General features: G+C 35.7%; 1 protein-coding gene across 7 annotated transcripts; it reads right to left on the reverse strand.

Annotated features, from left to right (window-relative positions):
* Positions 1-7450: 7450 nt before the first annotated feature.
* Positions 7451-17188, reverse strand: LOC133302202 (probable E3 ubiquitin-protein ligase ARI1). 7 transcript variants are annotated; one of them, XM_061501981.1, is made up of 8 exons: positions 16850-17188; positions 16370-16402; positions 15997-16273; positions 15169-15649; positions 14416-14961; positions 14200-14333; positions 9700-9719; positions 7451-8069 (listed from the first exon to the last, which is right to left on the reverse strand). In XM_061501981.1, exons 1-8 carry the CDS (start codon positions 16973-16975, stop codon positions 7884-7886), a joined length of 1803 nt encoding a protein of 600 aa, XP_061357965.1. In that variant the 5' UTR covers positions 16976-17188; the 3' UTR covers positions 7451-7883. The 7 variants fall into 7 exon arrangements, with proteins under 7 accessions (XP_061357965.1, XP_061358142.1, XP_061358083.1 ...); XM_061502158.1 differs by lacking the exon at positions 9700-9719 and adding an exon at positions 9516-9527 and having other exon boundaries at positions 7451-8041; positions 14194-14333; XM_061502099.1 differs by lacking the exon at positions 9700-9719 and adding an exon at positions 13922-13939 and having other exon boundaries at positions 7451-8041; positions 14194-14333.
* Positions 17189-26525: the final 9337 nt, after the last annotated feature.

Here is a 26525-nt window from a genome sequence, read left to right on the forward strand (position 1 = left end):
AGATATATGCATGTCTGCATAATTAATGTGTGCGCCTATTTATTTATTTATTTATTTTCGGTAAATATGTGTGCACCTATTTTACATGAGGAGGAATATTCTCACTACTAAAATTTTCCACTACCAACTTACTACCTATCTAATCACCATTAGATTAATATTTTCTCTCTCTTCAACAACTTTTTAACATTCTTTCTCTTTGATCCAATGATGATGTGATGGGTAGTAAGCTAGTAGTAAGAGATTTTAGTAATTAGAATATCCTCACTCATTTTACATTAGGCAAATTATACTCTTTGATGAAGAATACTTTTCTTTTCTTAACCATAAATAAAAAAAATTACTAAAAAAATAAAATTAAAGGAAGGGAAAAAATATATTGTGCTTGAATGATAGATTTACATTTTTACCCAAAACTTTAAGGTATTAAAGTTTATGAAAAAAAAAAACCTTTTGTGCTTGAATAATAAATGTCATGATAAGTTAATAATATAATAACATCACCTACTATTTTGAACGACAAAGATCACCAACAATGTATAAGGAAACCAGACCACAATAAATAATTTAAACACCACATATTAATCCAAAATCTTACGTAATTCATTTCTAACCAATAAAAGAATTACTTTGAGTTATCCAAAAAAAAAATTACAATGAGTCTCACTTGAAGTCATATATTTTATTGAACCAAATGGGTAGCAGCAGTGTTATCAACCCGACGAATCAGTCATTGAATAGATTCGAATCAAGTATCAAACCGATCATGTATCAAACCTAGTCAAATCTTACAAAAATCGATCAAATCGGTGACCCAGCCAGGTCATGTATTTTCATAAAAATAAAAAAAAACCAACAACCAAAAACCAAAGTTGTTTAATCTTGTTTGAAAAAAAATGTAGAGCTCATTTTAAAAAAATTTGTAATTTTATTTGCTAGTAATATACTCTTCTACAGTGACCTCAAATTTCAGCTTCCAAGACTGAAGTAATTTGTCGAATAATAAATTAAGAGAATGTGATATATGTTATTTCAATGTCATTGAGAGGTATGCTTACGGAGATTCTTAGTTGCAATCTAAATTGACAGAGGGATAGCTTGTATTTTCATTTATTTGTGCAATTTATTTATTAATTATGAACTTGTAAAATTGTGATTGAGTAATTTTTTCTCTTATTTAGTAACCTTGTTTAACTCATTTTAAATATGGAGAATATAATTAAATTTATATGTTCATATATATATATATATATATATATATATATATATATATATATATATCTGGGTTAATCGCTCCGACTAGTAACCCAATACCCAGACCGGATCGATATCCGGATCGGATTTAATAACACTAGGTAGTAAATGGAATATGCAACTAGGGTCAGCATGGAAAAATTTAATATATTACTGTCACACTGAGTGTTCGGTGCAACGATTATATTTGCACTATGCAATTCTGAGAGTGCATAATATAAATATTAAAGTTGTTTTTTTCTTCTCGGCTCAAAAATTGTCAACTGGCATGGATAGAAAAAAAAAATTAACTTTAATATTTTTACTTTCGGAAGTAGATAGTAAAAATAGCGATGGTGATACAAAAATACTCTCACGCACCAGATTGAATTTACTTATAGGCCATGTAATTATAATGATATGCTGAGAATAACCCTTTGCTCAAGAATGTGAAATCATGGCGAACTTCTAAAAGATCATGCGATACATTAAAAAATAATCGTAAAGGGTTATTCCTATTATATAAATTTGGGTCTAGAAGTGGCCCAATATAAAAAACAAACTATTAAGCTATATGAACTCCATATGTAAGCTGCGTGCAATATAGAAGTTAAAACTCAAAACCAACTGTGCCTCTTGCAACTTCTAACATTAACTTTTGATACCTCACGAAGTTTCTAGCTTGACTTGTAGGTAGGTTGAACCTGAAAACCAATGCACTTCTATTCTATTCTATTTATGTTGGGATTCTCATTATTAGAAAACATAAAAGATGCTTTACGTCTTCTCTTTAGCTAGTCTTAAGACTGACCAACATAAACAAGAACCCTTAATTAGAAATTAACCTCTCTATTCGAGCAAAACAATTATCAATTTTTCGGAGGAAACTGACAGACATACTTATGGCTTTAATAATATAAACCAGACCACTATCATAGCTTAGCACAACTGTTTCATTCAATAATCCAAAACGAACAAAAATTCTACAAATTTCAAAACCTCAGAATTAGTGCAAACCGTAAACTAATATTTGCGTTGGACATTATGCCATATATGACTTGTTAGTATAAAAAATTTATTCTAATGTCAAACAACTTACAAAATTATAAAATTTAGGAAGAAGAAGATATGTAACTAGAGTTGTCTAGCGGGTTGTAAACTATAGTATAGGCACAGAGATTAATAAGTAAATTTATTAGAGGAATCATTGTTTTTAAAATAGCATCATTAATGAGTATATGGAACCAATGCATGCATATTTATTTCGGTTTGTTACAATTAACATTTTATAACCTTGTCAGAAGGTAACCGAAGTTTCTTTCAACAAATCATGAAACAGAATCTTTTCGTTGAGATTGGTGAGACAGAGTGTTTTCCTATGTAAGAGTGAGAAAGACAAAAGGCATGGAAAGCAGTAACAGGGATTGGAAACCTAAAAGACCTAAAATGTTGCAGTGGCAAATTGGCCATATCTTCGAAGGAAAAACATTTTTTTATGTTACGTGAAAATTTAATTCTCATGTTATGTTGTTTCCATTTGTATGCAAAGATTTATATTTTTTTTATTAATAAATATGAGGCTCACCACTAATTGAGTTAAAACATGAAAATTCAATTCTCATGCAACATCAGAAAATATTCTAACCCCTATCTTAGAATTAGAACTGCTTCCACAATCCACATGTATTCTTGAATTTGCAGTGTGTTAATAATAACAAGTAGATTAAATTTTGCTTTTCTTTGGAAATTGAGATTTGCAAACACCAAACCCACTGACATAAGCATAAACCTGACCCTGTCATTGAGCTCCCTGAAGATAACGTTTAACACTTATACGCATAGTTTTTTTATTTTTTTTATGCATAACACTTATACACTTTAGATCATTTGCTTTCTTAATTTTGAAGGAATCTTGTGCATGGTCACAAAATTAAGAGAAACATGTGTAATTTCATAAATTTAAGAACATTTTACCGGATATTCATTTGTCCACAGCAAGAGAAATTGACAGCGTAGTTAGATATCATAATGAGTTTTACGATTGCATACTCCTAATCCAAATTGAGATATATTATTGCCCAAATAATCTCGCAGGAATATTGTTGGGATAATGTAAAGAATTACTTCAACCAAAATCTTAAGGTGTTGGATGAGAGTTTTTTTTAATGATTTATATTAATCTCTAACACACTCCCTCACACAAGAGTCCTTTGGACGCTTTTTGTTTTAATTCTACTTTAAAGTGGAGGCGTTAACGATCAAACTTTTGACTTTGTAGTCACTCAATCTCTGATACCATGTAAAGAACCACTAAAACCTTAAGGTGTTAGGTGATGGCCTTTTTAATGATTTATATCAATCTCTAACATCAAAGGCTAAATTTAATATGAATAGAAAGTTTTTAATAGTTTGAAAATTTGGGTTTGATGTTTGTTCTTTTAAAGGATATAAATTATATCATTTTAGGAGAGAGATAAACACAAGAAATGAAAATCATAAAGAAGAAAGTGGTTTTTTTAATTTAAATTTTAAATAAAAAATATTATTTTGTGTCTATTTCTCCCTTAAAATGACTTAATTTTATGTCATTTAATATGAGAAACACTTAACTGAAAATTTTGTAACAAAATAACCACGGAGAATGGTTGGATGTTCACAAATTAATTATTTATGAACATTAAGACAATAATTTTTATATTTCATTTTTGGGAAAAATATTTTTTGAATCAATGTAGATAAAGTTATCTCTAGTAAATTCAAAACGACGTCATTTTAGGGTTATAAGATTAAAAAATTATAGTGATAAAGACTAATATAACCTTGCAATATATTAGAATTACAAAAATATCTTGATTTTTATTCCAAAATAACATCGTTTTGAGCTCACCAGAGATAACTTATCTTCTCGAAAAATTATTTACCCTTCATTTTTTTCATAAAAGTTTAGGGAGATAGGATGCGACTCCATTTCAAACCTCTATTTATTTATTTGTTAAAGTCAGTTATAGATTAACTAAAATTAAAAATCTTTATATTATCATTTTTGGAGAAATAACTGGAACTTCTGCCCCTTACATTCACCAAAATAATTTTTTTGGAAGAAGAACTCATAAATAAATGGGTTTAATGTCTCTCATGGTAAGAAATAAATTTAATCTTTTATATAAATATAAAAAATGTATAAGTCCCATATTTTTTTCACTTTCTTCTCTTCACATGACCTCACATAAGTTTCACACATTTTTACGTATGTGTAAGTGATAAAATTATTTCTTATAGCATATGAAATATTAATCCCGAATTAAATATACATAAATTGGCATAAAAGATTTTAATTTAAATAGTCATGATGACGTGAACAAGTTTTCGAAGTTGCCAAAGATGGCACATGGGAGCATAGCTCAAGTTGCAAGTTCAGATTGACGTTATAAAGCTATTCCCGACATGTAAATTAAAAAAATATATATATATATTACACAAACATTCTTTTCGTCTCGTTTATTTTGTTTTGCAATTAATATTTTATTTATTTTTGTTTATATTATGGAAGATGTTATATTTAGTATTTTTTTTTTTACTATTTTTTACTATCAAATCTTAATTATTGATTTTTATTAATCTAACAATTATAATTTATTGTGTTATACTTGTTAATTAATTAGTAATTCTCAATAAATTATAATTGTTATATTGACAAAAATCAATAATTAAAATTTGATAATAAGAAGTAATAAGAAAAAATGATAAGCATAACCTCCCCTGTTATTATTTCTTAATTGTGCAACAGATATAGGTACATTCATATTAAAATGGGAAAAATTTTAAAACTTAAAAGATATTATAAAAAAAATATGGGTTAATAAAGAAACAAAATTCCCTTTTTAGGAAAAGGAAGGTAAGAAATTTCACAATTTGTGCCACTCGCTAACACTTTTATCATAGAAATGCGAACGCTAATAGAATTCGTTAACCTGTCAACTTTTTTGACTTATTACTTGGGGAAAAAAAATTAGTTTATTGCTTTTTTTAATAAAAAATTATGAATAAGTAATAACAAAAAATTAATTTATTGCGTTTTGAAATTAATTATGAAAATATAGCAGTGAAACACGTCCCATAAGGGCGTGAACGGTTGGAGAGAGACACACCCAATCTAGGCGTGACTGAGGAGAGAGACACGTCCTATCTGGGCGTGTTTCACCAGGTGCTGCCACGTGTCACAAAAGTCAACAGTTTGATCGTAAAACTTTGGAAGTCCATAACTTTTCACTCGGGTATCCGAATTAGGTAATTTTTTTTTTATTCCACATAACTTTTCGAAATATACGTAATGACACTTCATTTGGCATATTTTGTCTCTAAAAAAAAATTAAATTCACAATAATAATACCATAAGAACGTTTAAACTCAAATTAATAAGCAGAAAATCACTGTTATGATTAGAAACATTCATAATAAATATCCTTATGATTATGGTAAGTTATGATACGGTTAATTATGTATGTTATTGAGATATATATTAAAATTTTGAATGAAGAATTTATGAAATTTATAATTTTATTCGGTTAACATCTGTCGGTGACAGAATATCAAATAATTTATATTAAAAAGTTAAGTGAGTGCTTTTCATTTTATTTTGATTTTTAAGTTTTTGTTCATGATTATAAAAATCTTAGATTATTTTTAGTAATAATTATAAGGTAACAAAGTCATGTCATTTTTAATAATTATAGATCATTTTTAATAATTATGGTATTATTGTAAATTCATTTTTTTTGTGAGAGACAAAATATGTCAAATGAGGTGTCATTACGTAGATCTCGAAAAGTTATGTGGAATCAAAAAAACAATTACCTAATTCGAATACCCGAGTCAAAAGTTATGGACTTCCAAAGTTTTACGGTCAAATTATTGACTTATGTGACACGTGGCAGCACCTGGTGAAACACGCCCAGATGGAGCGTGTCTCTCTCTCCTCGGTCACGCCCACATTGTGCGTGTCTCTCTCCAACTTGGTCACGCCCCACGTGGGCGTCTTTGATTGCTATATTTTCGTAATTAATTTCAAAACGTCTACATTTTCGTAAATTTTTATTAAAAAAGCAATAAACTAATTTTTTTTGCCTATTACTTGACCATAAAATCACAATTGAAACTATTTTGAGACATGTTGTACCGATATTCACATTGAGACACGCTGATATGTTAATTTTATAAAATGTCATATTTTTATATGTCAGGACACGTTTTGATATTAAATAATATTTTTAATATATATAATATAATTTATATTTAATACATATAGCAGTCCATAATAAGTCATATAATCAATCAAATATTCAAATTTCATAACATAAATATAAACAAAAATAATACATTGTTAATTTTTCGTGTTAAGTTTCATAACAAAAAAAATTGATTTATAAACTATTATTTTTTATGTTTGGTTAATAAAATAAAACTAGCATCTAAAAAAGCAACGTATCGGAAGTGTGCCGAAAAAAGTTGACTGTGTGTCGCAAAAATGTGTCAGAGCATTGGCCGCATGTTCCAAAATATTAACCGCTTATCAGAACGTGTCAGTATCAGTGTCCAACACACAATTTTTAAGAAAATGTGCGCGTCCGTGCTTCGCTGGTTTTGAGCGTGTTCTCTACAAGATGTTCTAAAAGGTGTGGATACATTTTTGTTTATGGTTTTAAAAAAATAGAAAAAAAAATATTTATCCTTTGAAAGAATTTTGATTAAAATTAATGTTATTTATTTGATATTTAAATTAAAAAAAATCTTTTACTTTCTCTCTGGTAGACACATATAGGATAAGATATTATACATATCTTTTTTATACCTATTCATCTTTAACGCTATTAGATCAGAATCTCAAATAACTTCTATTATTTCTTTCTCCCTTTAAAAAAATAGGCATAAAAAAATATAAGTATAATATCCTATTATATATATATATATATATATATATATATATATATATTGACATCACTCTTATCTCATTAAATAGCTTCACATGACAATTTTTGTAAATAATACTTATAAAATTTCACATCAATGTAAAACTATTTTATACTCAAAAATTATAGTAATATATGTCTGAAATACATAAAATTACTACTAATGATGAACATGATAATTAGCAGTTAAATGGATAATAACATTTTATATAAAGTTGTTAACTGTTATAAGAATATATAAAGTCTTGCTAAAAAAAAAAATACACAAAACGCAGAGAGAGAGAGAGAGAGAGAGCAGTTGCTAACTTTATCTTTAACCAAAAAAAAAAAACCCCGAAAAACAGAGAAGAGAAGAAAAATCAGTGAAGTTACCTTCACATGTAATGTAACTCCATAAGATAAGAATAAAAACATCCTAGTTGGCCTCAAGGGTGCTGCTGCTAGAAATTCCCAAGTAGACATTTACATAAACTAGTAGCATATAAAAGCCCCATTGAGGCTATATACAGCTAGGATTTCAAATAGAAAAGAAAAGGCAGACGAGGTAGGAATAAGGAACTTTGGAAACATATCTCAGCAGACCTTGCTGAGATTAGTGTGATATTCAAAATAATTAATTCCAGCAAAGCAAATATATGTTAGACCTGTACGCCAGTATGTATTATATATAAGGGACTCAAGTCGTCAATTTCTGTCTACAAGCTCTGCTGGCAAGTTTAGATCAAAAAAACCACCACCACCACCACCTCCAAGACCCTCTTTTCTAGCACGCTTACGAGAAGAACATCCACCCTCATCTGAACTCCCCGATCCAGAAGGCCGATCAACTTCTGCCGTTCCACCTACACGCTTGCAGCATATACAATAATCCTTTTCACTCAGTAACATTCTGATGAGCATCCACAAAGTCAAACTGAAGAAAACATATATATATGAACATTCATAACATAATACAATACCAATGATCAATTATATAAATTAACGAGTTGGCACCATATTTCATATCATAATTTTTGTAAAAGTAAAACTGGAAGAAATCAAAATAATAATAATAAACAAAACAACTTAAGAACTTGGATAAGCACCACAAGCATATGTAAATATGTAATATGTTCATTCATCTGAAAACTTATTTATTTTTTATTTTTATTTTTCTTCTTTCCCTCAATCTATTCTTACTTTTTATTTGTACCATCAATCCTAATTAGTTTTAGATAAATGTATAGTTGATGTTGATGTTGATATGAAAACTTAGTACTTCAGTTTTCAAAAAATCATTTTTCAAGCAAAATTAATTTCACGAAAAAAAGAAGAAGAAGAAAGCAAGGTTAAAATCTATTAGATAAGTAGTGGTTTACTTTCTGCTATTGTACACATGCATGTATCAGATCCTCATCTCCCTTTCTGTTTTAGCTTTCTGTTATAGCTTTCTGTTATACGGTTTGTTTGTTAGAACTGACTCACTTGCTGAGTCAGCATTCTCACACTCTATATATTAATAGAGTGTAGCATTGTGTAATGTGTGCTCTTCATAATAAAGATTCAGATCCAAATATTCTCTCTCTCTCTCTCTCTGTCTCTCTCTCTCTTGCATCAATGGTGTCTCTCAAGAATTCTATTATGGTATCAGAGCTCTCATCTTGAGGGCCTGATCCATCATCGTTCTTCACTATGTCTTCCGCATCCAACTCTGAAGATAGTGCTACAGCTGGTAACAGTGCTCCAGCATCCTTGAAGTCGAACAGAGAAGCAACGTCAATGGAAAATCGTGCTCCTCTTCTCTTCAATCATCAAGTTACAGTGAAGCTTACAGATGACAATTATCTGCTCTGGAATCAGATAGTTGAACCGATTATAACATCGCATCAACTTCATCGTCACCTTGTGAATCCAAAAATTCCTATTCAATATGAGTCTGAAGAAGATCGTTTGAATGAGATTCAGAATCCAGCGTATATTCAATGGCTCACACAAGACTCTATGCTTTTATCTTGGCTCTTGTCCACTATCTCTGAATCTGTTTTGAACGAGATACTAGGAGTACAGTATGCTCACGAAGCTTGGGATAAGATCCACAAGCTTTTTCATGGAGTCATGAAGTCCAGATCTCGTCATTTACGTTCAGAATTCAGATCTATAAAGAAAGGAACTAGAACTGCCAAAGATTACTTGTCTCGCATCAAAAGCCTCTGTGATTCTCTCAAAGCCATAGGAAATCCAGTTACGAACGAAGATAGAACTGATTACATACTGGAAGGACTTCCAGTTGAATACAACGTGTTTGTGACTACTGTTCATGGAAGAGAAAATCCCTACTCGATTGAAGATCTAGCCATTGAGTTAATGACGCATGAACAGATGCTGTTAAAGCAGAATGAGTCTCTTCTTGATTCAGTCACTGTGAATGTTGCTCAAAAACAGAGTAACACGTCTGGTTCTACTCCTCTGTTTGCCCCTGTTTTTGCAACTCAGGAACAGAGCACTGGTCAGACCTCTGTACAGAGGGAAGGTGATGATTCTCTTCGTTCTAATGTTTCATATAGAGGACGAGGACGCTATAATAGCAGAGCTAACAGAGGTAGAGGGCGTGGAAGCAGACAAAACATGTATTGTCAGTTGTGTCACAAGTATGGTCATGACGTGAAGAGTTGTTGGCATCGTTTTGATGAAGACTTTGTGCCCACTCTTCCTTCTCCAGAAACTCAATCAAATGGACCATACTTTGCTCAGAGACAACCTCTACAGACTCAACAAAGGTCGTATCAGTATGTTAGGCCATCTCCTCAGGTTATGATTGTTGCACAACCTGGTTTGCTTCCAACTCCATCTTTTGCTCCAGCTCTTGAGTGGTTCCCAGATTCAGGTGCCTCTCATCATGTGACTTCGAGTCCTCTGAACTTACTACGGAGCCAACAATTGAGTGGTTCAGATCAGGTCATCATTGGTAATGGGCAAGGTTTGGCTATTCAAGCTGTTGGTTCCACAAAATTTATTTCACCGTATGATTCTCACAGATGCTTACATCTCAAAAATCTATTACTTGTTCCATCTATCATGAAAAATCTTATGAGTGTTAGTCAATTTGCTAAAGATAACTCTGTCTACTTTGAGTTTCATCCAAGTGTTTGCTTTGTAAAATCGCAGGACACTCATGACATTCTTCTTCGTGGAGTACTTGGCAATGATGGTCTTTATCGTTTTTCAGACATTTCCCTTGCTTTGAGTCAAGCTCATTCTCTCAAGTCTTCTATCCGTTCCAGTCCTTCAACTGAAAGCTTTAACCACTGTACTTTTGTTGAAAGTGATAATAAAGCTGTTGATCAGCCTTGTAGTGTTAGTCAAACAAGTCCTTCAATTGTTAATACAGATAATTTTCCTCACTGTAATTTTGTTGAGAGTGAAAATCGAGCTGTTGATCAGCCTTATACTGTTAGTCAAACTTGTGTACCTTCAAATTCTACATACTCTCTATGGCACTGTCGTTTGGGGCACCCCAATCATGTAACCTTGACAAAAGTGCTTAACTCTTGTAATATTTCAATTTCTAATAAACAAGTTAGTGATTTTTGCTCTTCATGCTGTATGACAAACTGTGTATGAGACACCTTTTGCTCTTGTCTATAGTGACTTATGGGGACCAGCTCCTTTTAAATCTACCTTGGGATACACTTACTATATTTCTTTTGTCGATGCTCACACCAGATACACTTGGATTTATCTGTTAAAACAAAAATCTGATGCTCTTTCCATTTTCAAACAGTTTCATTCCTTGATAACAACTCAGTTTCAACTTCCCATTAAAGCCTTACAAACTGATTGGGGTGGGGAATTTAGACCTTTCACTGATTATCTCAAACACCATGGCATCATTCACAGACTTGCTTGCCCTCACACCCATCATCAAAATGGTGTTGTAGAGCGCAAACATCGTCATATTGTTGAGCTAGGTTTAAACTTGTTGTCTCATGCCTCCCTACCATTATCCTTTTGGGACTATGCCTTTCTTTCAGCTGTGTTTGTTATCAATAGGCTTCCAACAGCATCCTTAAATTTTGTTGTTCCTTATACAAAGCTGTATCATCATAATCCAGATTATCAGTTTCTTAAAGTGTTTGGATGTGCTTGTTTTCCATTTCTTAGACCTTATAATCGTCATAAACTTGAGTTTCGTTCACAAGAGTGTGTATTCCTGGGTTATTCCACAAGTCATAAAGGATATGTTTGTTTAAATAAAGATGGCCGAACCTATATTTCAAAGGATGTTCTTTTCAATGAATATAGGTTTCCTTATGCTCTTTGGACTAACACTACAGCTGATCCTTCCCCTACTATTCCAGTTTCTGCTCAGATACCTTTAATGTCTCCATTGATGTCTGAGTCTTTTTCTTCACCAGTTTCTTCTTTTCAGCAATCTCCCCAGCCATCTTCTAAGTCCAGTTCACCCATTTCTTCTTCTCCCTGTACAGCTTCTGTATCATCATTGCCATCCTCTGTTCCTGCGTCACATAGTAGTGTTCCTGCAACTCCAATGCAGTCCTCTAATTCCTCTTCTACAACATCTAACCCACTGTCCTTATCTCCTGCTTCTGAGTCTTCTCCCTCCTCAAGTTCTGAGTATTTTCCCCCTTCTTCTCTAAGGGAATCCTCTCCTCCTCATTCTATTATGACTAGATCCAAATCTCTGGCCAGATCCACTGCTCTTCTTGCTTATACAGAACCTTCTACTGTGAAGCAAGCTTTAGCCAGTCCACATTGGGTTGATGCCATGAAGGCTGAATACAATGCACTTATGAATAACAATACATGGACTCTTGTTTCTTTGCCCTCTAACAGGAAGTCAATTGGTTGCAAGTGGGTCTTTAAAGTTAAAGAAAATCCTGATGGCACAGTGAACAAGTATAAGGCAAGGTTAGTGGCAAAGGGGTTTCATCAACAAGAAGGTTTTGACTATAATGAAACCTTCTCACCAGTGGTCAAACCTGTTACCATTCGGATCATGCTTACTCTTGCACTTACTCACTCTTGGTCCCTTAGGCAACTTGATATCAACAATGCCTTCCTCAATGGTGATTTGCTAGAGGATGTGTACATGAGTCAGCCCCCTGGTTTTGAGAATTCAGATAAGAACCTTGTGTGCAAGCTCAACAAGGCTTTGTATGGGCTTAAGCAGGCCCCTAGAGCATGGTTTGATAAGTTGAAAGGTGCTTTGATGCTGTTTGGCTTCAAGTCCAGCTGCTGTGACCCTTCCTTATTCATCTCCAAAACTTCTTCTCGCTGCACTTATATCCTTGTGTATGTGGATGACATAACAGTCACTGGTACTGATGCTGCCTACATTCAATTTTTGATTACTCAACTTCATTCTCAATTTGCTCTCAAAGACCTTGGCACCTTGGATTTCTTTCTTGGAATTGAAGTAAAGCCTCATGGTTCTGGTGGTTTGATTCTGTCACAAGGCAAATACATTCGGGATTTACTTACTCGAGCTGCCAAGTTTGATGCAAAAGGCATCTCCTCTCCCATGCCCACTAGCTGTAAGCTCTCACGTTTTGGCTCTAATTATTTCTCAGATCCTCATCTCTACAGGTCAGTTGTGGGTGCACTTCAATATGCCACCATAACCCGTCCAGAAATCAGCTATGCAGTCAATAAGGTCTGTCAATTCATGGGGCAGCCACTAGATGATCATTGGAAAATAGTTAAAAGAATTCTCAGATATTTAAAAGGGACTATTACATATGGTCTTGTGCTTCAAAGGGTTGTTCCTCAACATCCTCTCTCTATTACAGCATTTTGTGATGCTGACTGGGCTAGTGATCCTGATGATAGCCGGTCTACATCTGGTGCTGCTCTCTTCTTGGGTCCTAATCTCATTTCTTGGTGGTCCAAGAAACAAACCTTGGTAGCACACTCAACAACTGAAGCTGAGTATCGAAGTTTAGCTCTTACTTGTGCTGAAATTTTGTGGGTTCAATCCCTCCTTCGTGAGTTACAGGTTCCCTATGTTACTCCACGCATTTTCTGTGATAACTTGAGCACTGTTGCCCTCTCTCATAATCCTGTTTTACATGCTCGAACTAAGCATATGGAATCGGATATCTTCTTTGTTCGCGAACGTGTGCTTGCTCATGAGCTTGTTGTCTCGCACATTCCTGCTTCAGATCAACTGGCAGATACTCTGACTAAGGCTCTTTCCCCTGGACGTTTTGCTGAGTTAAGAACCAAACTCAGGGTTCTTGATTCCCTGCCTCAAGATCCCTGAGTTTGCGGGGGTGTATTAGATAAGTAGTGGTTTACTTTCTGCTATTGTACACATGCATGTATCATATCCTCATCTCCCTTTCTGTTTTAGCTTTCTGTTATACGGTTTGTTTGTTAGAACTGACTCACTTGCTGAGTCAGCATTCTCACACTCTATATATTAATAGAGTGTAGCATTGTGTAATGTGTGCTCTTCATAATAAAGATTCTCTCTCTCTCTCTTTCTCTCTCTCTCTCTTGCATCAATGGTGTCTCTCAAGAATTCTATTAAAATCCAAAATCAAATTGTCCCGGTAACTGTAACCTCCCCACATATATGCATATTGAGACATGTATACTTGTAATGGAGCATTAAGGAGAACACTTCTCAATTTGAGAGAAGAGTCTATCAAAATTCCAACATAATCACAAAGTATGGCATGTGTTGAATTGAATCATAGCAATCACTGATGATGTAATACAGTCAAAAGGAAAAAAGTCTATTAAAACACGACTAATCATAGCATGTGTTGAATGATATCAGTGCCTCTTTGTTTTTATACAAAACAAAGGGGAAAAAATGCTGCAACAAATCAAAACCCCAAAACCATAAAAAAATTAGTTGTTTGAAAACAAGTCAGAATATTGATTAGCTCAACCAAAACTTCTCCTTCATAAAGTATGAGAAAAGTATCACAGAGGGCTAATGCAAAAAGTTTTGGTCCAGCTAACTATTCAAACAAAACCCAACAACATTTACCAGTATTATTTGCTTTATTGCTCCAACAAACTGAAAGTTCTGATGCCCTCTCTATACCCTTTGACTTATATGGAGCTATACTGTGCATGCCAATATGGAGAGAACCCAATAAATCATTCTCGATGCACTCATACCTGCATTAAATATCAGAATGCACAATCAAATCAATGTCAAAAGTTAGATATGTACTAGGATCTTATTTAAAACAGCACTCACATTTTTTGACAAAGTTTGTCGATAATTGTCGACAGATTGATTATCTGCATCCTTATCTCCATAACCTTATCATCTGAAAAGGTTTCAAATGGCTCCTCCAAAATTTTAGAGAGCTTTTCTACATTTGCCTCAAGTTGCTGCTGTTGATCCTCAAACAAGTTCTGTTTTATTTCCCTTTGAGCTTCTGACATTTCATCCTTAAAAAGCTCATCTCCAAACATATAAAATGCAAATGCATATGAATATGATAGGACACGCCTGGATCTGAATAGTCTGGAGAGTCCATTATTTACCCAGCTATAATCTCTGAGTGTAGAATCTTTTTCTTCTGAAATAGCAATCTTCCCTTGTATAGTCTCTTTCAGTTTACTTTCAAGCTTAAAGGAGTCTGTGTGAGCTTTATAACGGTTATGATAGTGCATATATCGATATAGATCCCGCTTTGCCCGTTCAGATGTTTTTTCATGGTCTTTGTAGCGACCACAGCTATGACCAGCTATACTTGACCAAGTATGGTCTCGCCCAGTAGCTCCACCACACAGCCAACTGCACCATAAAAGGAAAATTATTATGGAAAACATAAGTTAATGTTAGCCTGGAAAGTCATAGGTGGCTTCAACTCCAGATCCCCATTACCATACTTAAAATTAACCGAATTTTTATAACCAAAATGGAAAATAATTACACAGAAAACACTAATGAACAGAAAAAAGTTGGACGAGAATATATAATTCAGGAAGGAGGAATACTCACCAAAATGCTTGGCCACAGATACAGCTAACCAAGTTACAACCGCCATTCTTCTCCACCGGTTTGTGGCACTTTGGACAAGGCTTCGTATGAACAGTTATCCAATTAACAGTTTCTGATTCATCTCGACACTTCTTAGCCCAAAGCTCCCACATCAAACATGAACAAGGGGAGTGTGCTTCTAACAAGCAACTAAAACAAAATTGTAAACCACATGAACATTCTACCTCACATAATTCATCATCCTCAATGCGTATTGCATTCCCACAATGAGGCGTGCTAGGACACCATTTAACTCTCTTATTGTCTTCAATGTAGGATTCAAGAAGAAAGCGTTCGTATTTCTCTGCCATATCAGGGTGCTTTCTACTGAGCAGAGTTCTTACAACAGCTTCATCACAAATGGAATAGCATTTGTGTGCCATGCATCTAATTCGTTTACTTTGACCCTCATTTATCTTGACAAGAAAATGCTCTGTCCAACCTGTAAAAATAAACATGAATATGGAAAAAGCTTACAAATGAATTTTGCATGAATTTCTAATTATTGTGTAAAAGATAACAAAGAAAAAAAATTTCTGATAACACTTCAAATCCTAGCGAGTTCAACCATTAATAGTGAAATCACAACATATCACAATCAGTGATCAATCTTTGATAAGGATTTAAAAAAGGCTAGCGTAGACCCTTACTAACTGCATTATCAATGAAAAACATTATAAGCCATGCCAGCCACCAAACACCTAATACTCTTGTTGAAAAGATATAGAATTTTTATGTATGAAATCTTGGAAAGGCCATGAATAACAAAACAAACAAACAAACACTCACAGTTGTTGCAAAAGCAGTGACCACAGTCCATTCTTGTTGCTTCATCACCAGGAACATCCTCTATGCAGATTTCGCACATTACTGAAGAACTAACAGGTGAATTAGAGTCACGATGTTCATCAACACTAACACCAGCTTCAGCAAACAGAAATGCTTTCCCCTTGTCTACATAAACTGCAAACAACTTCTCCACATCCCAACGATGAAAAATAAGCAGTGTACGTGCATGTTGCTCTCTAAGGGAAAGCATGTCCATCACTCTACGCAAATCCTCTTTCTGCACAAATGTGAATAGGTATCTCAGTAAAACCTAAAAATACATTTTAATCTGAATGAAACATACTAAGAGAAATTCTTCTTTTTCTCATGTTACCTGTGCAGCGAGCAGTGATTCCTTTGTAATCACCTGCAAGTGGAAAAGTAGTTCAGCAGAACATAGTCAGTCTAAGGAAAATATGCAAAGAATCCAGCTTCACATCATAGTCATAAATAAAAAAATTAATCCTATGATCACATAACCATGAAGTATAAACCCATGAAAAATCACAACCAGGCTAACTGTCAAAAGTAGAAACACTTCCAATTCCTACCATAGACTCAGTATCAAATACGAATTCAACAAATTACGTTCATACAGTACAAAATAATGCACTTAATGAAGATAACAATCAATTCACCCACATAGTGATAAGTAAAAGAAAAAAGAAAAAAAAGAAAAAAACACGTAAATCATCGTCAGAAGGAACCCCAAAAAAACTGAGCTTTTTAAAAAGAAGAAAAAGAAGATGGAAAAATTGGGATTCCCCAAAGACCTATTGGAAAAAGAAAAACCGAAAGGGAACGATGGGAATACCTGAGTAGTGGGACCCTTGGAATTGAGCAAGGGGTAATCTTGGTCGTCGTTTTCGAAGGCATCGATGGAATCATCCTGATCGGAGGAGTAATGATATTCGTCGTCGCTACTCGCATAATCGTCCATCACAACGACTCAATAACAAAAAAGAATGGGTATTTTGAATTGATAAAAAACACTTAATCGTAATATCAAACAATTAGGGATTCGAAAATTCAATCGATTCCGGGTTACCGGAGAAAATCAATAACGGAAATTCCGACGACAGCGCCGGCGAGAGATAGGGGAAAGGTACACTCAGGGCACTCTCCCACACAACACAGACACACGCAAACAAACTTTCCTTTCCCCTTTGCAATTTTGCTCACACAATTTTAATTACTTATAAAAAAAATTGTTACAAAAAATATTAATAATAATCATTATTATTATTATTGTTATTATTCGTTTCGTCTATTCTATTTGAACGTGAAATCTTAGATTTGATTTGGTGATAAGATTTCATTTTATTTTTTTATTTTTTTTGGAAAGGAAAATAATATGAGAGGTTTGAGTTTTTTACTTTAACGGCGTCGTTTTCATGCTTCCTCCTCACTTCGCTTCGCGTATGGTTTACATTAATTGAGAATTTGCGTCACGCTTTTTTATCATGATGATTAGTTTTATTTATATTTACTTTTAGTAAGTATTTTCAATGAATAATTATTTAGGAAATCTCCTTAGTGATACAAGAGAATCTTCTAAATGATTTTAGAAAAAAATTACAATTTGCAAGAGAATCTCATTAGTAATTATTTTTATTTTTGAAAGAATTAAAAGATTTTTTTTTATAGATTTGATGTTCTTCATAATTGGGATTCTATTGTTAATTTCCAAGATTGCGAGAATGACGGAATATTAATGCGGTGAGATTCTGAATTTTATTTTTATTTTTATTTTCTTGGCTAATCACGTCATCAAATTAGATGATAGCTTCATGTTTGGGTTGAATTCTCGGGCAAAGAAGGTTTCTTTTGGACAACAGTTTATGCTAGTCCCCAAGAAGAGAAGAGAAGAGTGTTGTGGGAAGAATTGAAACACATTGGGAGGACTATGAATAATCCTTGGATGTTGTCACGAGATTTCAATGAAATTGCCTCTGTTTCTGAAAAGAAGGGAGGTGGGCCAGTTGATATTAACAGATGTAATATGTTCTGTGATGTACTGGATGCTTGTGGGGTAATGGACTTAGGTGGTGGAGGTAACAGATTTTCTTGGAAGGGGCCTAAATTTCTTCATTTGGAAAGAGTGTATAAAAGGTTGGATAGAGCAGTTGCAAATGACTTGTGGAGAACCTGTTTTGAGGATGCTGATGTCCTGAATCTCCCTTGGTTATTTTCAGATCACTGCCTTGTTTTGGTCCCTTTGGATAAAGGGGATTATTGCTGGAGAGAGAGACCCTTTAGATTCATGGTTGTCTGGCAAAATGATGCTAGATTTAATACTTTCCTCAAAGCTAATTGGGATCATGATTCCAAGCTGCTGGATAGTTTAGTCTCATTCATCCCTGTGGTCAAGGAGTGGAATAAGGAAGTATTTGGTTTTACATTGGGCAGAAAGAATAGGGTGATTGCTCAGTTGGATGGAATCCAAAAACAGATGTGCTTGCATGGCAGTTTTCACTTGGAGGATTTGGAAGCCAAGCTAATCAAAGAGCTAGATGAAATCCTTGATCAAGAAGAGAAGATCTGGTACCAAAAATCAAGGGGTGATTGGATCAAGGTGGTGATAGAAATACTAGGTTCTATCACACTAGCACCTTGATCCGAAGAAAGAGAAATAAAATTCTAAAGCTGCAGAATAATGAGGGTGGCTGGGTTTTTGGAGAAGAAGAGCTGATTGATCTTGCTAGGAGTTTTTACTCCAACCTTTTCAAGAAAGACGCGCTTGAAACTGATTGGAGTCAGACTGTGTATTCCTGGCCAAGTATCAGTGAGGAGGATAGGAAGCTGCTGTCTGTGAATATATCTTAGGAGGAAGTCAGGAGGGCATTCTTTCAAATGCCAGCTTTGAAAACTCCAGGTCCGGATGGATTCCCTGCACTATTTTTCCATAGGAATTGGGAATTGGTTAAAGAGCAAGTTTTTAACAGCATGAAGTGGTATTTCAGTAATTCAGATCAAATTAAAGAGATCAACCAAACTCTTTTTACTTTGATTCCTAAGGTTGATAGACCTTGCTCTATGAAGCAATTTAGATCTATTGCTCTCTGCAATACAGTCTACAAAGGGCTTAGCAAAATTCTGGTTAATAAGATTAAGCCTTTTATAGGGAATCTTATTGCTCCTAACCAGGTTAGCTTTATCCCTAAGAGGAATATCCAAGATAATATTATCATTGTCCAAGAGCTTATATATTCCATGCATAGGATGAAACGGAGGAAGAGTTTCTTTTCTATCAAGATTGATTTAGAGAAGGCATATGATAGACTCAATTGGAGTTTTATTAAATCTGTCCTTGAGGAGGTGAAGTTGCCTGGTGATTTGATTGATGTGATCATGGGTTGTGTTACAAGTCCTTTCATTGAGGTTTTATGGAATGGTGCCAAAACATCAGGATTTCAGCCTCAAAGGGGAATAAGACAAGGGGATCTCTGATCCCCTTACTTATTTGTTCTTTGCATAGAAAAGCTTTCGCATCTAATTATGGATGAAGTGGGGAGAAAGAGTTGGCACCCAATAAAAGCAAGTAGATCAGGACCTCAAATCTCCCATTTGATGTTTGCAGATGACATTATCATGTTTGCTGAAGCATCCTTAAGTCAGCTGGAGTGCATTTCTGATTGTTTAGACAAGTTTTCTAGAATGTCAGGGCAATGTGTGAGTATGGAGAAATACTGCATCTATTTCTCTAGAAATACTCCTCAGGAGACTGTGAACTCTATCTCGGATGTCAGTGGATTCAAGGTGGTTAAGAATATTGGCTGTTATTTGGGAGGACTAATGAGACATGGAAGGATTGGAAGAAATCATTATGCTAATGTCTTGTCTAGAGTGCAGAATAGGCTTCAAGGATGGAAAGCCAAGTCCTTGTCTATGGCTAGGAGAATCACATTGGCAAAGAGTGTTATTTCTGCTATCCCACTGTATCATATGCAGAATAATGCTCTGCCAATACATATATGCCAGGATATTGGAAAATTACAACGCAAGTTCATTTGGGGAGATACAGATGAAATAAGGAAGGCTCATTATGTTGCTTGGGACCAATTATGCAAGCCTAAGGAGTGTGGTGACCTTGTATTATCAAGCTCAGAATCCAAAATGAAGCTTTCATGCAAAAGATATCTTGGATGCTTATTAATGACCAAGATAGCCTTTGGGCCAAAGTTCTCCTTGGCAAATATGGTAGAAAACTTGATCCCATAAGAGGTTTTATTGCATGAAAGAGTGACTCTTCCTTATGGAAGAATATTTGTCAAGCTAGAACCAAATTGGATCAATATCTGAGCTGGGAGGTGGGAAATGGAAACTCAATCCTGTTCTGGTCGGATTGCTGGTGGATGGGAGTGTAATCTGTTTGATTTTGCTACTGTGAAGCCTCCTGATCCTGATTTAAAGCTGACAATTTGTGATATTGCTGATCCTATAACAGGTGATTGGAAATAGGACTATCTGAAGTTGTATTTTGATGACTCCATTCTTGGAAAGTTCCAGAGCATGATGCCACCTATGCCAAATGGACCAAATGACAGACTTAACTGGGTAAGGAATAGTCCTAGTAGGTCTCTGGTTCGAAATGCCTACTGTCAGTTAGCTGATTCGAATGTAGAGAAAGACAAAATCTGGTCAAGCATTTGGAAATGGAAAGGTCCATAAAGAATAGTTGTATTCTTATGGATAAGCTACCTACTAGGAGTATCACTTGTCATTGGAGTGGAGGAGAGATTCTTTGTCCAATCTGTCTAGTTGAGCAAGAGTCATTGATGCATGTTCTTAGGGATTGCAGAAGGGCTAAGACTATGTGGGAAAGCTGGTTTGGAGGTATGATTCCTAATTCTTTTTTGACAGTAGAAGAGTTTGACTGGTTCAAACTCAACATCTGCACACCTTTCTCATCCAAGTTGTGGCACTCCTGGAAGGAGGTCTTTTTTGTATCTTGTTGGTTTCTTTGGCAATGGAGAAATCTTGTGATCCATGATTAGGAGTTTACATGGCCTGGTGACTCGATTAGCAAGATTTTGAATTATTTGGGAGATATGAAGTTGAACTGCAATAGGGATCCTTTCCCGAAAATTCAATCATCCCCCACTTCTTTTATGGAATGTAGCAATAAGGACCACCAGGAGGCTATTAAAATTCTGGTAGATAGGACTGTCAATCAACATTCTAGTGCAGGAGCATGTGGAGGCTTCATCTGCGATCCAAGTGGAGTTTGGTTGAGTGGCTTTTCTTTCAACATTGGGACTTGCTCGATTCTGGAGGCTGAGATTTGGGGGGTTTGGCAGGGGCTCGAGTTGGCTTTGGTTTGCAGGTACAGAAAGTATGGATTGGTTGTGACAGTAAGGAAGCTCTCCTATGCATAAATGCTTCTACTGATTCGGATGGTTACTCTCCCCTGCTCAGAAAAATCAAGAGAATTGTCCATGCTTTTGAACATGTTTACTTTGAGTTTATCCCTAGAGAGCTTAATAGCTGTGCTGATAGGCTAGCTCTATTAGGTTTTAGTTGTAGGGGTGGAGAGTTGAAATTATATTTCTCTCCTCCTGTTACAGTTAATTATTTTAATTTACTTATTTACTCACAGTGTAATCTATTAACTGACTCCTATTAGTTACGATTCTGTTTTCAGTTAGTTAGCTTAGAGTTAGTTTAGATTCTCTTCTATTAGCGGGGTTGTTAGATAACTTTAGATAGCTTTGCTTACGTCATCTTGTATTCATGCTGATATAAATATCAGCAAGCTTCAGTATCAATATAGTTTTTCAGATTCTATTCACTTTATGGATTCAAGTTGTAATATGGTATCAGAGCTCTGAAGAGAGCTCTGGTATTTTTCTTGATATTTTCTTGCCTTTTCTCGCTAATTTTCTTGCACTTTCTCATCATTCTTGTTACTGCAAGATAGCATTCACAATGGCAAACCAAAACCAGAACTCTCTTCCAGAATATCTCACGAATCCATCAAATCCGTTCTTTTTGCATCCAAGCGAATCACCATCCTTAGCTCTAGTTTCCTTTCAGTTGAATGAAAGAAACTATCACAATTGGAGCAGAGCGATGACTATGGCTCTAGTCTCCAAGAATAAACTCTGTTTTGTTGATGGAACTGTCAACATGCCTGAAGCTGCAGATCCTCTTTATCCGGTATGGAAACGCTGCAACAACATGGTTCTTTCTTGGATCCACCGTTCGATTGCAGATCCAATCATCAATTCTGTCATGTGGATGGAACGTGCTTCAGAGGTCTGGAATGATCTGAAGCAGCGTTTTGCTCAATCCAGTGTCTTTCGTATTGCTGAGATTCTTGAAGATGTGTTCCGTTTGCAGCAAGGAGATCGTTCAGTTTCAGATTATTTCACTGAACTGAAATCGTTGTGGGATGAGTTAGAAACTCTCCAACCGTTACCTGTATGCAGATGTGTTCCTGCATGCACCTGTGGAGCAATGATAGAAGTGCGTGCATCAAGAGAGAGGATCCAAGTTATACGTCTCTTGAAGGGACTCAATGACCAATTCATCCAGGTCCGTTCTCAGATAATGCTCATGGAGCCATTACCAGATCTGAATAAGGTGTTTGCTCTCATTTCTCAACAAGAACGTCAAATAAATTCTAATTCACATACTGATGTGTTTGCTGAATCGAAAGCCTATGTTTCGAATCGAACTCCAACTCGAGGTTCTTTTTCACAAAGAGGAAGAGGACGTGGCTATGGCGTAGGGAGAGGACGCAATTCAAAACTTTGTACACACTGTGGAAAGCTTAATCACACAGTGGATACATGTTTTGAAAAGCATGGCTATCCTCCAGGCTATTCTCCAGGATATAAGACACGAGACAATACACGATCAGCAAATGCAGCTGTGCAAGATCCAAGTGATGAATCTTCTGCAGATCCAAATCCAGGAGTTATGCTCACACAGGATCAATACCAACGTTTCTTGGGACTTCTTGAACATCATAGCCTCAACGAAGATAACACTCACTCTTCGAATGTGGTTCAAACTACCAATACAGCAATGACAGCTGATACAAACAATGCTGGTAAGAAATCTTCATTATGGATCCTGGACACTGGTGCCACGGATCACATTTCCTATGATAAAGATCAGTTTTTTACTATGAAGTCAATTAAACCGATTGCTATCACACTTCCAAATGGCTCAAAAGTACATGCTAAACGATCTGGGAGTATCTCTATTTCATCACTTCTCATATTGAATAATGTGCTATATGTTCCGAACTTTACAGTTAATTTGATATCTGTAAATCAGTTGCTTAATTCAACTAACTGTATGCTCATTTTCAATGCATCTGTTTGTTGGATAAAGCAGGTGCCTACTCAGCAGACGATTGGTACAGCTGAGAGGCACAATGGGTTGTTTGTCATGAAGATTGAAAGATCAGATGATGTTAAAGTTTTAGATAAAGGCGATAATAAGATGGAGAAATCCTTCGTTTACTGTAACAGTACTCAGTATAGAAATAAGGATCAGTTTCCAACCCATGTATTGTGGCATTTTCGTTTGGGGCATGCCTCCCAAAACGTTTTAAAGCATATGCATAGGAATTCCTCTTACATAAACGGTACTCATAATCTTTCTTGTGATGTATGCCAGTTTGCACATCAAAGACGATTACCATATACTTGCAGTGTTAGCAAGTCCATTCGCATTTTTGCTTTATTGCATATTGACATTTGGGGACCGTTTGGAGTATCCTCTATTCATAATCATCGTTATTTTCTAACTATAGTTGATGATTTTTCAAGATTCACATGGGTTGTTTTGATGAATTCAAAAGGAGAAACTCGCGGTTACTTACAATCCTTCATCAATATGGTAGAGAATCAGTTTGAGCACCATGTCCAGATTGTTCGCTCAGATAATGGCAAAGAGTTCCTTATGCCTGACTCTTATTCAGTAAAGGGCATATTACACCAGAAAACATGCGTAGAAACACCACAGCAAAATGGTGTCACTGAACGAAAGCATCAGCACATTTTAAATGTGGCACGTGCGCTTCTATTTCAAGCACACCTTCCATTGAATCTCTGGTCTTACTGTGTATCTCATGCAGTTCATATCATCAACAGATTGAGCACTCCTTTACTTTCTGACAAAACACCATATGAAGTCTTGCACAATCAAGTTCCTAATCTGTCTCACTTAAAGGTATTCGGTTGTCTATGTTATGCTAGTACCTTAAGTGCTCATCGATCCAAATTCTCTCCTAGAGCACGAAAAGGAATTTTTCTGGGTTATAAAGAAGGAACCAAGGGTTCTGTTATTTTAGACATCAGGTCCCGCGAAATTTTCATTTCACGAAATGTTACCTTTTATGAAATGGAATTTCCCTTCAAGGAGCAGCCAACTGCATCTCCCAATACTACACCTACTGATAACAACATGACTACTGTTACCTATCCCTCCAATGACCTTTTTGACCTGTTGATTCCATCTTATCCATCAGCAAACACTCAACCATCTGCATTACCCATCAGTAACTCTCCCCAACCAGATAACCAAATCACGCGCCGTTCAACCAGGCCACGCCAACAACCTCATTACCTTCAAGACTTCTACTGCAACTACTTAAACACTCAACAACCTTCACTTTCCTCATCCACTCCCCACTCCCTTTCCTCTGTATTATCATTTACCAAATGTTCCAACCCTTACACCTCGTACTGTCTCAATATCAGTACTGATGTGGAACCTTCATCATATGCAGAAGCTGCAAAGCATTCTTGTTGGCAAAAAGCTATGTCAGCAGAGCTTGAGGCACTTGCTAATAACAATACCTGGTCAGTAGTCGATCTTCCTTCACATAAACGACCCATTGGCTGTAAATGGGTTTTCAAGATCAAGCGTAAAGCAGATGGTTCCATAGAACGCCATAAAGCACGACTGGTTGCTAAAGGGTTCACACAGCTAGAGGGAGTCGATTTCTTTGATACATTTTCCCCTGTAGCTAAGATGACCACCATTCGCGTTCTTCTTTCAGTCGCTGTTGCTAAGGGATGGTTTCTAGAACAGCTCGACGTCAATAACGCGTTTTTACATGGAGAATTGAACGAGGAGGTTTATATGTCTCTCCCTCCTGGACTCCTAGATTCTGCTCGTCCCTCACAAGTTTGCAAGTTACACAAATCGTTGTATGGTTTACGTCAAGCAAGCCGCCAATGGTATGCTAAGTTAACCTCAGCTTTATTGTCTTTTGGCTACACTCAAGCCTCTTCTGACCACTCTCTGTTTGTTAAGTCTAACGGAACTCAGTTTACTGCGTTGCTTGTTTATGTTGATGACATTGTCCTTGCTGGCAATGATTTTCCTGAAATCCAACTTGTGAAAACTCACTTAGATGATCAGTTCAAAATAAAAGACCTAGGAACTTTACGGTTTTTTCTTGGTTTCGAAATCTGTCGATCTTCCAAAGGGCTTATCATGAATCAGCGCAAGTATGCTGTTGAGATTATTGATGATGCTGGCCTACTTGGTGCTAAGCCTGTCTCCACGCCCATGGATTCTTCTTGCAAACTTCATAAAGAACAAGGCTCTCCTCTCTCTGATCCTTTGAGCTATAGACGATTGGTTGGTCGTCTCCTTTATCTCACTAATACTCGCCCTGATATAGGATATGCAGTTCAGCAATTGAGCCAGTTCCTTTCCAAACCTTTGGATGCTCATATGCAAGCTGCTCTTCGGGTGGTTCGTTACTTGAAGAATTCCCCAGGAACGGGCTTGTTCTTTGCTGCTGATAACGATTTGGTGCCCACTGGCTTCTCTGACGCAGACTGGGCAGCATGTGTTGACACAAGACGTTCAATCACAGGATACTGTGTTTTCTTGGGTTCCTCTCTAGTCTCCTGGAAATCCAAGAAACAAACTACCATCTCTAGGTCCTCTTGTGAAGCGGAGTATCGGGCCTTAGCTGCAGTTACTTGTGAAATGCAGTGGCTTCATTATTTGCTGCGTGATTTATGTTTGTCCCCATCAGTTGCTTCATGTATCTATTGTGATAACCAGTCTGCCATCCACATTGCCCACAATCCCACATTTCATGAACGTACAAAGCATATAGAGATTGATTGTCACTTGGTACGCGAAAAGGTTCAAAGTGGTTTGATCCGTTTACTTCCTATTTCTTCTGCTGCACAGCTTGCTGATCCTCTCACCAAACCTTTGAAGCCTGCCATTTTTCGGTCCCTTGTTGGCAAGTTGGGCCTTGTTGACATCTACCTCCCAACTTGAGGGGGGGTGTTACAGTTAATTATTTTAATTTACTTATTTACTCACAGTGTAATCTATTAACTGACTCCTATTAGTTACGATTCTGTTTTCAGTTAGTTAGCTTAGAGTTAGTTTAGATTCTCTTCTATTAGCGGGGTTGTTAGATAACTTTAGATAGCTTTGCTTACGTCATCTTGTATTCATGCTGATATAAATATCAGCAAGCTTCAGTATCAATATAGTTT

This window comes from Gastrolobium bilobum, unplaced genomic scaffold, assembly GCF_033153095.1.
Source record: "Gastrolobium bilobum isolate Gb01-03AN ecotype WA unplaced genomic scaffold, APGP_CSIRO_Gbil_v1 utg8016, whole genome shotgun sequence".
Lineage (NCBI taxonomy): Eukaryota > Viridiplantae > Streptophyta > Magnoliopsida > Fabales > Fabaceae > Gastrolobium > Gastrolobium bilobum.